Source organism: Manis javanica, chromosome X (genome assembly GCF_040802235.1).
Source record: "Manis javanica isolate MJ-LG chromosome X, MJ_LKY, whole genome shotgun sequence".
Lineage (NCBI taxonomy): Eukaryota > Metazoa > Chordata > Mammalia > Pholidota > Manidae > Manis > Manis javanica.
This window is the reverse complement of record NC_133174.1, coordinates 16,768,069-16,780,902: the sequence shown is the minus strand read 5'-3', so window position 1 is coordinate 16,780,902 and position 12,834 is coordinate 16,768,069. Positions and strand designations below refer to the sequence as shown.

Here is a 12,834-nt window from a genome sequence, read left to right as displayed (position 1 = left end):
TCCCTTCCTAGTCTATTTTTTGTCAGAAAGTAGCTGGACTAATATCCCAAGAAGGATCTTCTTTCATTGAGTAGGTACAACCCCAGAGCAATACGAGGGGCAAATGACACAGCCCTGCAAGCTAGTCCCTCATGGTTTCCTAGCAGGGCCAGAGAAAGCCTCAAATTCTGGTTATGCTTTGTCCGCTTCGCTTCAGATGCAGTGCCCCTAAACAGGCAGGGGCTGCTTGGTGGTGTGTACAATGTTAACTGTCAGTGCTACCCTTGATGCCACCACCAACATGTCAGAATACCACTCTTTCACTCCTAACACCTTTTGTCTTCATCATGTCTTTAATGGAAAAAAAGAAAAACAATGTAAGTGCTCATTTCCCCACTTTACATTGCCATGACTGCTGAAGGTGCATTTTTCTGTCCCCCTGCTCCATACCTACCAAATACAGGGGTTGGATGAAAAAGGAAAAAATGGATATATAAAATCGAAGAAAATTCCCTCAATTTCATAAGTCTGGGTTTTTATAAGCTGTGTGAATTCACTGGACCAGAGGGCCATCAGCTAGAAATGAGTTCTGACCGCTATTCGACTTGGTCTTGATCTCCCCCAGACACCTAGAAGATGAAAAGTGGCCATCCCACTTTCTTAAAACAATTCACCGACAAGACTGCTGTCCTTTAAAGTTGCCCTTTAGACATGGAGGCAAAGCCAGCCTCCAGTGTCAACTTTCTCTTGTAAATACGGCTTTCTGTCTTGAATAGATCAAAATCCAATCCAGAGAAACAATCCAGTTGAAAGAGATCTGATGTGCCTGTTGATGTCTCATTAACCTTGAGAGTGAATGTGACTGGTGACTGCCCGTCACAGTGGCGTGATGGTTAGGAAAAAAAAAAAAGCCAGTGGAAACATCACCTCAAAAAACAAAGAGAAGAAACATCATTCAGTAGATCATCTATCAGAACGTGGGGCAGCTTTCCAACTGTCAAGATGGGCTAAATTATTGTTTCCTTAAGCCTGTGATTTAACTACTACATGTTTTCTGAGGAAAGCATTTGGAGCAGTTATCTATCTGTGTGTCAAAATATGTTCACTTAAGTATTGGGGAAAAAAACCACTTCGATGCCAGAAGTATAATCATGAGGAAAGCAAACATCTCAGGACTAATGTTACTAAGGTTCTGTGATGAGTGAGTATGTAATGATGTGTATGCCATGAAAAATATCACGAGCCACTCAACGTGGGAAGGTCCTAATTCCGGTGAGTCCCTAGTCAGATATTGCCTCATTACTAACTGCTGATTGATAACATGTCAACAAATAGAAGGGAAATAACACAGGAAAATGAGCTTGTCTCTAGGGATGAAGGATTACCTGTAGAGGAGAAGAGGAGGAGAGAGTTCCCCAGGCTCACTCGCTGACTCCCCTTGGGATAAGTAGCCCAGAAATCTAACCTGCCTCTACACCCAGACCTGGACCAGAGACCCACACAAAACCAGCCCTTCCCCTCCCACCTCCGAGGGCTCCAGCTAGGACTGGTTCCTGTCTGCCTTCCCCAGACGAGCACCTTAAGCAAACAAGCCCCACAATCCCCACACGGGACTTGGATGGCCCATTCTCACCTAATTTTGCATTTCTCTCTGAAGGTCTCCACTTTCCCATCTTTAGTCCTCACTCCTCTGCGTTTCTTAGAACTTCCAGAAAGTTACCACCATTAACCTCACTTTTCACATCAAATTCCCACCTCGGGCTGACAGCACAACCTGTTTCGGCGATTGTCACCCTTCTACCTGGCAGCTTGGTTTCCTGTGCGCTTTTTAGGGCCACACGGCCTGACTTCTGGCCTCACCCTTCTGGTTCTGCCCCTCACCCTCGCGCCCAAATGCACCCGAACTAAAGTGGATCAGTCGAATCCCTCTTTTCCCAAAGAAGTTTTTGCATTTTGGAGGAAAGGAGCTACCGTAAAAGATGAATTTACAGCGAATCAAAACATCATTTCCTACCCTAGAAGACAGAGATGGCTACTCTCGCTCCGGGGAAGAGGGCAGCAGGGCAGCCCCTGTCCACACCGGGGACCACACTTCTTTTCTGGTGTGTGGGAGGCATTTTCCTCACCACCCCGCCTCGCATTCCTCTGCCCCCTCACAGCTGCTCCGAGCAGCTTTTCCTAAAACACTTAGGGGGCCAGAAGACGGGGGGAAATGAGGATAGGGGAGAGGGGTCTCTGAATTGCCCCACCAAGCAGAATATTTTGTTTCCAAGTAGCAGGACTTTGTAGAATGTCTTCTCTTGTTCGGGTCCTTCCTGGCCCACTTACCCCAAAGCCTCCCCGCCCCCAAGACCACTGCAACCAAAACAAGCGCACCGACCACAGCACCGTGGCCGCCGTCGCCCCAACTGTTGCAGAACTGCCCGGGTGGCAGAGACAATCAGCGAGGGAAGGGCCGCGCCCGGGCCCAGACGCTCCCCGCCCAGGAGGCTGGAAGGCTCCGGGCGGCCTCCGAGGGGTGCGCGGTGCAGGGGCGCCCCTGCGGCAGCCGCCTGGGATGGGAAAGGCGGCGCTCTCAGCCCGGACCCCCGCGCAGAGCCAGCCCAGCCGCGGCAGCGGCACGAGCGGAGGCTGCCCGCGCCCGCTCCTCTCTCACCTTTAAGATCAGGTCGGTGTGATGCTGATCCAGCATGTTGGCTTTCTGGAAGGAGGTGACAATGACCCGGCCGTAGCGCCCAGGAGTCTGCAGGTCCGAGTAGAGTCGGTGCTTGGAGCGGTTGACCGGGAAGAGGCTGTTGACCAGGTTGCGCTCGATCTTGGCGAGGCTGTGCTGGGGCGCCAGCAGGTGCTCCACGCTCTCCTCGACCTGGTAGCGGCTGAAGCTGGCGCCGAGCAGGATGGAGATGAGCACGGGCGCCGAGGCGAAGAAGACCGGGTGACTGGCAATGAAGTGGCCGAGCCGGGAGAAACACGTCCTCAAGCCCCTGTGCAGAACCTGCCGCAGCATCCTAGAGCAGAGCGGGCGCGGGAGGAGGGCGAGGCGCACGCTCGGCGCGGGCTCGGGCGGCGACGGCGGCGGCGGCGGCGGCGGTGGCGGCGCCCGCGGCGGCGACGGCGGCGGCGAGACCCGGAGCTCTCCCGAAGCCGCGGCACCACCATCGGGGAGTCCCGCGCCGCGCCTCGGGAGGGTCCCCTCCGGCCGGAGACACGCCCTCCTGCCCGCGGCCCCGCCGGCCCGGAGAGCCCCCCAGCCTGGCGGCCTCCGCGCCGCCCCCACCCCGCCCTACCCCGTGCGCCCTCCCCACCCCCCGCCGCCTCCCGGCCCTAGGGGCTCCGCGCGGCGGGGCCGAGTCCCGGCTCAGCCCCCGGGGCGAGTCATGACTCCACTCACCCGACCCCCAAGGCCAACGACGGGGTGGCACGGGGAGCGGCGGCGGCGCTATCGCGGGGAGACTCTGCGCGCCAGCCTAGGAACACGAGGACGGAGAATTCCAGGCTACACCCAGTCCCCTCCCTTCCCCGCGCTCCCCTCCCCCGGCCCGGCCCGCCGCGCGCGCCCTCCCTTCCCCTGTCCTCCTCCGGGGAGACCCAGAGATGAATAAAGAAATGGTCCTGATTTCCTCAACAAAAAGTAAAGAGTTCTTCCGGGGGGAGGAGGGCGTCTGGCAGACCCGCTCAGAGCCGAGTCCCCCCCCGCCCCAGGCAGAAGGGAGGCGGTTGAAGACTGCGTGCGCTCCGGCTCTCGCCAGGCTCAGGTGGTGGCGCGCACTGGCTGGTGCGGAGAGGGGGTGGGGAGCGAAGACGCTCGAACGTGGAAATCACGCCTCCTCTCAAGTAAGAGCCATTTAAAATATCCCCAACACTGCAGCTTCCTTGGGACCACGGGGTCCGGGTGTACGTTGGGGGTACGTCCACCCAAAAGGCGGCTGTGCATTTAGGGTCGCCCTCATTTAGGGTCGCTCCAGAGTGGACTGGGGCTGGGCAGTTCTGCTGCGCGCCCCTCAACCTCCCCACCCCGTCCCCCAGTAATAAAAGTGTTAGTAATGATGGTCAGTCGGTGGAGCCGCTGGTCACCAGGGCTTTGGTGCTCCCGGACTCCCGACTTTCCGCCCTGCGTCCTCCTCCACCTCCACCTCTCTCTGTCGTCACAGGCGGGTCTGGGGGACCTAATGCGGCGGGGCTGGAGCTGGCGCCCCTGCGGGCGTAGAGTGCTTGCGAACAGCTTGTCAGGGAGTCCGTAGCGTTACTCCCCGTCTCTCCTTCACCCCGCCCTCTCCTCCTCAACTGCGCGAGTGGGGAGTGGGGGTCACCTTATCTCAGACCTGGAGAGATACTGGTCTCCGAGCGTGCGGAGCCGCAGGGGGCGCGGGGGATTCAGGGGGGCGCCGAAGGCTCGGCAAAGTTGGGCGTGTGCGTGTGCGCGCCAGCCTTGAGCTAGCAGGCAGCCACTGTGGTCCCCTCGCGCTCCCCCTCCAGAGACTTCCCTGAGAAGGCGGGCGCCGGCTTTGGGTCCGGGATAGACCTGCGGCGGCGGCGGGAACAGCCACGCACAGGTACAATTCAGCGCGGTCTGCTGCGCGCTCCAAGCCCCGGGGTCCATCCACTGCAAAGCAAACCGAGCTGGATCTCGGAGTCGGGGCCACTGAGGCGCTCTGTCCAGCCAGGGGGTGGGGACCGGAGCGCGGCTAGGGGTCCCCAGGTTTCCCGCTCCGAGCGCTTGGCAAACCATCTCACGCCTCGGTCGCTCCTGCCTGGCTTCCTAGTGCCAAGGGTCAAAGGAGAGGCGGCGGCGACTGTAGGCGCGGTCCCTGGAGTGTGGCCCGCACTACTGAGCATGGGCATGCATATTAATCGAAGCTGAAGGAAAATGGAAAGAGGGGGAGGAGGAGGAGGTAGAGAGGGGAACCGAAGGAGAGGGAGAGGGAAATGGGTGGTAGAATGCGACTCAGGGGGGTATTGCCTTAACGTTCCCATCCCAGACTCCCCAGTACCAAGCGGCCCTCCACTTCTCAAACTGAACTTGGGAACTTGCACGTTGGAAACAGGAAGTCTTGGGCTGGGAAATCCTCGTTTTTTTCGCTTCCCTCCTCCCTTCCCCCACAGTCAACCCTCCTTCCTACATTCCCTCAGCAACACCTGCATCTGCTGCGCTGCCCGCCCCGGGGGCTCACCCGCTCTGCTCTGCCTGCGCTCCCTAGGTTCTGCGACCCGTCAGTACTCCAGTCCATTTTCGCGGCTCACACTGACTATTTCCCACCCTGCTCTCGGTTTCCAAAGGCTCCCCCTGGGCGCCTAGGTTCCCGTGCACCTTCCAGCCCGCACCTCCCTCGCTCTCCTCCCTCCCCCCAGCACGGCCTTTACCAGGACGGGACACATTGGGAGGGGCTAGAAATTCCCCTGCAGCACTCTACTTGTGCCCTTCCCCCAGCATCGTAATTTCTGCTCGCGGAGAAGCCGCTGCTCTGCAGCGCTTTGCTGATTCACGATGATCGCGGAGGGAAAAGCCTCATTGACTTGTGCCCCTGCAACTAGCTAGGCGAGAGCGAGTGGCTGCGAGGGCACACGCTTTGGGAAACCACCCACCAGTGCGCTGCCGAAGTGCTAAATGGCAGGGTGGATGCTCGGCGTGGCTCTCCGGCTGGGCAGACGGAAAGACCGGAGGGGCGGGGTGGGGGCTGGCGGGCGGGAGGCGGTGGCAACGGGAATGACTGCGAGTCCATTTCTTTGCTGCTGAGCCGGCGGCAGCTGGTGGGTGGGCACCTCTTAGGAGGCCTAAAGTCAGTCTATGCGCGGGGAGGGGACAGAGATGTTTCTTGTGCCCTGTTGCCAGCGCAGTGACAGAAGGAAGAGAAGGGAAACCAGCCGGCAGGTCTCCTAGGGAGCTTTTAACGTTGGCAGAACTCTTTTCGTTCTTAAGGCTTTGTGCCTCGAAGCGGTTCCCTTCTAACCTTGGTTCGCTCTTGTCCCTAGCATTTCCAGCCTTTAAGCCCTACCGCAGGCTCACGCAGGCTGAAGAGCAGGCACGCGTCCCCTCCTTCAGTGCCTGGGCTGCATCTTAGAGAAGGAAAACCCAGCAGTGCTCAGCCAGCCGGTGGGAGTGTTGTCCGCCCATACTGAAATGGCCATTCCTTTCAGACCTAGGCATTTGTTTCTGGTCCTCCCAACTCTATTCTTAATTGTCCTTCTGTGTATTCGGGGAACTTTCACCCTACCTACTTTGATTCAGACTCACTGAATGGCCTGAAAGTGGATCTTCCTGCCACTTTTTATTGCGGGAAACCCAGTTGGTATTGTCTAAACTGAGTTGGAGGAAGAGCGAGCGGGAGCGAGCTGGCAGAGAGGGCGTTGCCCCCAACCGATTTGATTTTCCTTCTCTTTTGATTCAGTCGGTCGGGGCAACATTGCTACCACCAAAGGCCTGGGTTTGCATTTGGGGCAATGACCTTAGGAACAGAACTTCCATCAGTACATTGGTAAATTATTCCCTTTTCTGATTAAAAATTAATACATATTAATTGTAGGACATTTAGAAAATCAGAACAAGAAACAGAAGGAAACCAAAAGACACCTGTATCCTGTATCCCTGTACTCCCACCACCATTCAAAAGTAACGTTGATAATTTATTGTATGCATAGGTTAAGGCTACTGGTTCTATAGCCTCTAAATTGAATCCTTGCTCTACTACTTACTATGACATGCTGGGTGAGTAACTTAACCTGTTAATGCCACACTTTACTCTTTCTGGAAAATGGGAATATTAATAGCAGCTACCTCATAAAGTTGCTGTGAGGATTAGATAGGTTAAAAGATAAAAGGTACTTACTTAAAACAGTGCCTGGAATATCACAAGACCTTATAAATGACATTTGTTATAATTCTAGTCTTTTCTGAATATGGGCATGTGGGAAGAAAATCAGCGCCTGCCGTTAAGAAGCTGGCCTGATATTATCAGTTGGGACTCGGTGTTGCTAGAAGTTGCCCTGGTACTCACAGCTAAGCTTTGCTGTTCTCCTCTTGAACAAAAACCATTTCCCAAACACTAATGACCGATAAGGTCATTCTGTAATTGTGATGGATCCAGACAAAATAAGGGCCACTCCATAATCATGTCTTCACACAAAGCATGAACCTTGTCCAAAGCACAAAAATAACCAAACATGTCCCTCTCCTGGCTGATATGAGTGACTGTTGTGTGTGTGTTTTTTAAAACCAAACAAACAAATTATAGCTTTAGGCTTGGTCCAGTCTTCTCTCCAAGATAAAGATTAAAACACCCAATCATAAAACTGCCTCTGCTTCCTGACACCATCCAAACCAGAGCAAGCCCCACTGCCTTACACCCCCCAAAGTCACTTTACACAAGCTCCAACCCTGTGAAGAGTCCTTCCTAGCATCTAATTGAGATGCTCCTCGCTTCTTGGTGCATGTACTTCTTAGATGCAATGATAAATAAACTCAGCTTATTCACCTACTGGTATATTCCTGGGGGCCTTTGGCAGGAGGGCTATGGCAATGCATATAAAATATTTAAACACTTTCTCTAAAAGTGAGGGTCATAATAAACATTCTTCTTGGTGAAACATTTTTACATTAACTAGGTCATGAGCATTTTCTCATGTCAATTAATGTAGCTATAAACCATTTCAGTGGCTGCGTAGAATTCCATCAACTAGCTGAAATTTAACTTAACTTATACCATATTGTTGGGCATTTAATTAAAAAAATTACTGTTATAAGTAGCACTGAGATGAACATCCTATATGTAAATGCCTGACTGCATCTCCCTTTTCTTAGGGTCAAGTATCCACCACTATATTATAAGTAAGACTGCTCCTAGCAGATGCATTTCTAATTACTGTTAACGGGAAGGGATGGGGCATTCCTTCACAGGGATTAAATTCATTCACAAAATAAATGAAGAATTCTCACTTGGTGGAGGAAGATTCTATCATCCTTTACATTTGGAATCAGTTTCTTGGCTCTGTCTTGCTCAGAGGTGCCAGAGGGATCGATCCTGGTATGGAGGAAGTGGGGACTCAAAAGAAAAGCTTATTTAGTTTGGTAAGGTTGGAAACGAGGGTCTACTCTTGTCTAGCAAGGGTGTCAAGCATTAGCCTTCAATAAACACACCATTGTTTTCTGCCTGAGAAACAAAAGTATTTTCATGCATATATCTTAAATCTAAGCAGTTGTGTATCAATCATGAAATCACTAGGCATAATAGCAGGATCATGCAAAGGTATTTGGGCAGCTGCAGTTTAGGGTAGCACTTAGTATAGTTGGTTGTCATTTCTTTATACTATGCTGATCTCAGTAACACTGAGATATTTCCTAATGGTGGGTGGTTCTGCTATCCTAAAAAATCTAGATAATATTTCTTGGAGAATGGAGACACATGCAGGGAAGTTCAAAGTATGACAAAGATATTCGTTTCAGAGTGGGACGCTCCCCTGGCAAAGTTTAGTGTTTTCATGAGTGAGGATGTTTCCATGAAATATCTGTTGGGACTCAGTCCTGTTTTGACCAAGAAGTGTATGCAGAGCAGCACTGTACTCCCTGAAGTTTTATCCAAAGAGAGACTTCTGAAGATAGTTTAAACTTGCGGTTGAGGAGAGAACATGTGGCAAGTGCTATTAGGCTGCTTAAGATAAAGAAGCACACTGTTATATATAGATGATCCCCACTAAGTGTGTGACAACTGGATATCTGAGTCTTTCAGGATATTCTTCTGACTCAGTATGCTCTCAATTATCATCATGAGTCTTTCAGAAAAATGATCTCTCATGACATAAGGAAAAAAGTCATGCAAAATTATTTTCCTGAATAAACACAGGATTCAGGGCTAAGAGAGGAATATTTTTTGCATTGATTCAGAGAGAACATTGTGGAACAGACATTAAGCAAGGAATTCCCTGCTCTCAAGGAATCTGTAGTCTATCTAATAGGATCACAACAGTGGTGTGTGTGTGTGTTGTCGGGGGTGTGTGTGTGCTCAAAAAAGGCCTGAATTGTATCTAGTTGGTCTCTGGTCTTAGAATACCTTTAGCCTAGAGTTAGCATCTTGCTGTTGTGAGCTTCTTTGTTATCTAATGTTTTAGATAGCTACATGTTAATAATATGTAAATATTATATATCAGCTTTTTGATAGCCTTTTATCATTGGGCTGGGTTGGTAGGGGACCCCTTCTCTCTTCCCTTGGGTTGGTCCTAAAGTTTTGAGCTTGGTCAAAGAAGATTACTTCTCATTCTGGGAATTCCTGACTAATGCTACTTTCTTCATATCAAACTAAGTACAACTCAGGTTTTTCATTAACTTAAACTAGCTTTCCATCCACCACATGTAAATGAGGAGAGTTTAGGTACATTATTCGCTTTCAGCACCAGGGACAGATCCATTTAAATCTAGTTACTCCTCCCCCTTCCAGCCCCATCACTTTTAAATTGCATTTAGAGAAATTTTAGAGTTAAAAAGGTCCTTTAAACTAACATAATCCAGTGGGTTGATTGTCTTTTTCTAAGACAGGACATTTAAAATGGCAATACATTTAAATTGGTGAACCACCAAATCCAATATGACCATGTTTAAATTGTGCCCAATACTTTTATGCCTTTGTGATATGTTTATATGGGAGGGTTCATTTAAACGGGAAGTATTAGAACTAACTCTAAATATAATCTCTTGAATTTAGGAGCAAATGTGCTGAAAACTTACGGGAATGATAGAGAATGGGGAAGAGGACATTTTTATGCACTAAATACCCTGGGCACTTTCATGTATTTTAGCCTATGTCATTTGCAAAATCACTCTGTGGGATATTAAATATTGGCAAACCCATTTTAAAGAGAGGAAACTGAGGATTAAGGAGATTAAATATTTTGTGCAGGGTTACAGTGTCATGGAAGTGTAAGTGGAATTCAGGTCTATCTGATATCAAAATTCATGTTTTCCTGTTCAATCAGTCTTCTTTTAAGCAGAAAATTACTTGATTCCTTTTCTAAAATGCCTTGACTAGAGATCATAATGTGTAAAAGCCATCTTAATCAGATAACATAATGTGCCTTGAATATTATAAACATTTTAATGCTATTTCTGTATTTGCTATTCATTTAATAGTGTTGTAAAGTGACAATACTGTGGCCTCTCCACTAACCAGCTTTTCAGTGTTTGGATTCATTTCTGATATTGGTATTCCTTAGAGGAGCTCTGTGGACCAACAAAAATATTGTTATGGAACCCAAAGTGTTTGCTGATCTAATCCAACCCACTCTTTTTGCAGATGGCAAAACTTCTGTAGTCCTTGTCTGGATTCTACCATGAAAAATCCCTCAAAATGTTAAAATGGAAAACTGTCAAGTGGTTCCAAATTGCATAGTGAAAAAGGCAACTAAATATACTCTGCCCTTATGCTTATTAACATTCTTCCATTTTTTTTAATGGTTCACCAGTAGTCATTATACTGCAAAGGGAAAGATTCTTTAATTCTCTTCCTTTACGTTACTGTGTAAAGCGAACAGAGAGCATTATAATCACCAGATCCATTGTCTTATGTATGAACATAGGAGACATAAGAAAGCAGGGGGTTTCCTTATACAACTCTTAGCTTCAGGGCAGTCTTTCTTTGATGTTTATATATTTAATCCCTCTAAAAATTGTACTCCAGAGCATAACCTAAGAACAAAGCACTTCATCCTTTCTGTTATTAGAACTATGTACTTCTTGCTTTGACTTTAAAAAATGACAAAGCTACAAGGCATTTTGTTCCCCATGGCTGATCACTTCCTTGTAGTGAATGGCATTATGTTGGTGAATTAATTAATAGTAAAATCTGATTTACATATTCACAAATATTAGGACTGTAGAAAAGTTACATCAGGAGGCAGCTCCTAGGAAAGGCTATGTGAGAGAAGAAAAGGAAATCAAAGCCTCTTTTTTAGACAAAGAATAAGACTTGGCATTTCTAGGGCTGCTTTGCTTCCACCTTCAGGCATCTTTTGAATATTGTAAAAGGGATCATTCTAGATATGGAGAAGTCTGTTCTACCATGGGTTGAAAGGTTTAGCCTCAGGTGAATGCCATTACCTCCTGTAGTGCACAAAGCAGCAGAAACTGAAGTAGTTTGGCTAGGGCCTAGCCATCAGCAAATACGGTCCTCCATCTAGTTTCTTATCACTGTCTTTCAGATTTCTGTCCATCATATCAGAATAGTAAGGGTGGTGATGCTATCTCCCTAGTAAGGAGATTTTCAGGTGTAAAATGATATAATGAATGTAAAGTGTTTTTAAACAATCACATACATTATTGGGCTTGATAGGCCCAAGGCACTTTGCAAAATGTGGAGCATGGAGATATGTAAAGACCTTACCTTGGAGGTGACCATAGTGCAGTGGTCTGAGGCCAACAAGTAAAACAACAGAATTGTGCAGCTTGGTGAGGACATTGGTTCTGTGGTGTCAGTGAGGTTCTAACCCAACCTGAAAAGCGGAGGTAGAGTTTGGAAAAACTTTGAAGAGGATGTGTAGAGATGCCATCTCCTTATCCTCTTGGCCTAGAAATCCACTCCAGGAAGGTCCTATATATCTGGATGGCTTCCTGCCTCTCTGTTTGAGATATTCTCTTGGCCATGGGGCAGGCTGGAAGTGCCAGGCAGCTAACCCCCTAGGAGTGACTCTCAATGAGGGATGGGAAAAGAAATAAATACCCAAATTTCTTTGCCTGTCTGTGGGACAACTCAGAGATGTATTTCACACAGGATCTCAAACACTTCCAAGCAGAGTCAACACCCCAGTTGCCTAGATAGTAACGCACTCATGAATACACCCTTTCTTGGCTTCTCCCTTCTCTGTCTTCCTTCTTCACTCCCACATCTGCTTTCTGGGAATTCCCTCCCAAATAAACCACTCCACCCACATCTCTGTTTTAGTATCTGTCTTGGGGAGAACCCCACTGAAAACAGGAGATGATATCCAAATGGAGTCTCAAAGGTTAGCGGTTAGTCAAGCCTACTGAATTTAATGGTATGTAAATTATACCTCAGTAAAGCTCTTTGAAAAAAAAAAAAGAATTAGCCAAGGCACCATGGAGGGCAGGAATATTCAAGGCAAAGGGCAAGACATTTGAAGTTATAAGGGTGGGATAGAGAGCTTAGCTAGTTTTGAGAACTGTAAGTAGTTCAGGATACTTTGGAAAAGTAGATAGGAGCTGGATTGAAAGAGGACTTAGAAGCCTATATGAAGAGCTGGGTGTTTATTCTGAAGGCAAGGGGAACCATTTTGGGGCTTCAAACAGGGGGTTTTATGGCCAGATTGACATTTATAAAGTTACTCTGGTGGCCGTGTAGAAGGAGGATAAAGGAGGGCAAGACTAAAGGCAAAGAGACCAGTTAGGAGGTCATAGTGATTATTAGGAGAAGAAAAGATTAGGACCTGAAGCTAGGTAGAGGCCAGTGGCATGGGACTGATATGTTTTTAGGGAGATAGATCTGGCGGGACTTAGAGGATTGCAGGGTGGAGCTCACATACTGCGTCACAGTTGCTGCAGACAGTGTCATTCCAAAGAGCTATGCTAAGTCATATCCAGCCCTAGAGATATGAGTTTATTTTTACCAAAATGCACAGGAGAACAGCTTCTTGTCAGGTGAGGAAGAAGGGGTGGAACTGTGTTAAACTCTAAGCTAAAACAAATGGGGGTTGTTGTAGTGTTTTGGACATGAGAGCTGGACAAGAGTGGCTAGTGCCTGGAGGAGTCCATAAGGTGGAGGTGAAAATGCATTAGGTCAAATCCATAATATGGTGATTCATGTAGATTTATAAATGTTCTTGCTCCCAAGGGAATTGAGTTGTTCTGGGCCAGTTGCT

The 12,834-nt window shown here is 48.6% G+C and overlaps 1 protein-coding gene and 1 long non-coding RNA gene across 3 annotated transcripts in view; one reads left to right on the top strand and one right to left on the bottom strand.

Annotated features, from left to right (window-relative positions):
- PTCHD1 (patched domain containing 1) overlaps positions 1-3,465 on the bottom strand; it is a 57,029-nt gene extending 53,564 nt beyond the window's left edge. Inside the window, exons 1-2 of one of the 2 annotated variants that reach the window (XM_017658155.3) lie at positions 3,371-3,465; positions 2,636-2,918 (exon numbers count right to left, since the gene is read on the bottom strand). In XM_017658155.3, the coding sequence (XP_017513644.2) occupies positions 2,636-2,671 (36 nt within the window). In that variant the 5' untranslated portion in view covers positions 2,672-2,918; positions 3,371-3,465. Of the gene's footprint in view, positions 1-2,635; positions 2,988-3,370 lie in introns of both variants that reach the window. The other variant, XM_037022505.2, reaches the window with a different exon arrangement.
- A 980-nt stretch (positions 3,466-4,445) lies between these two features.
- The window catches only part of LOC140847386 (uncharacterized), a 609,000-nt gene continuing 600,611 nt past the window's right edge, over positions 4,446-12,834 (top strand). Inside the window, exon 1 of the long non-coding RNA XR_012127366.1 lies at positions 4,446-4,532. This is a non-coding gene — a long non-coding RNA (uncharacterized lncRNA). The remainder of the gene's footprint in view (positions 4,533-12,834) is intronic.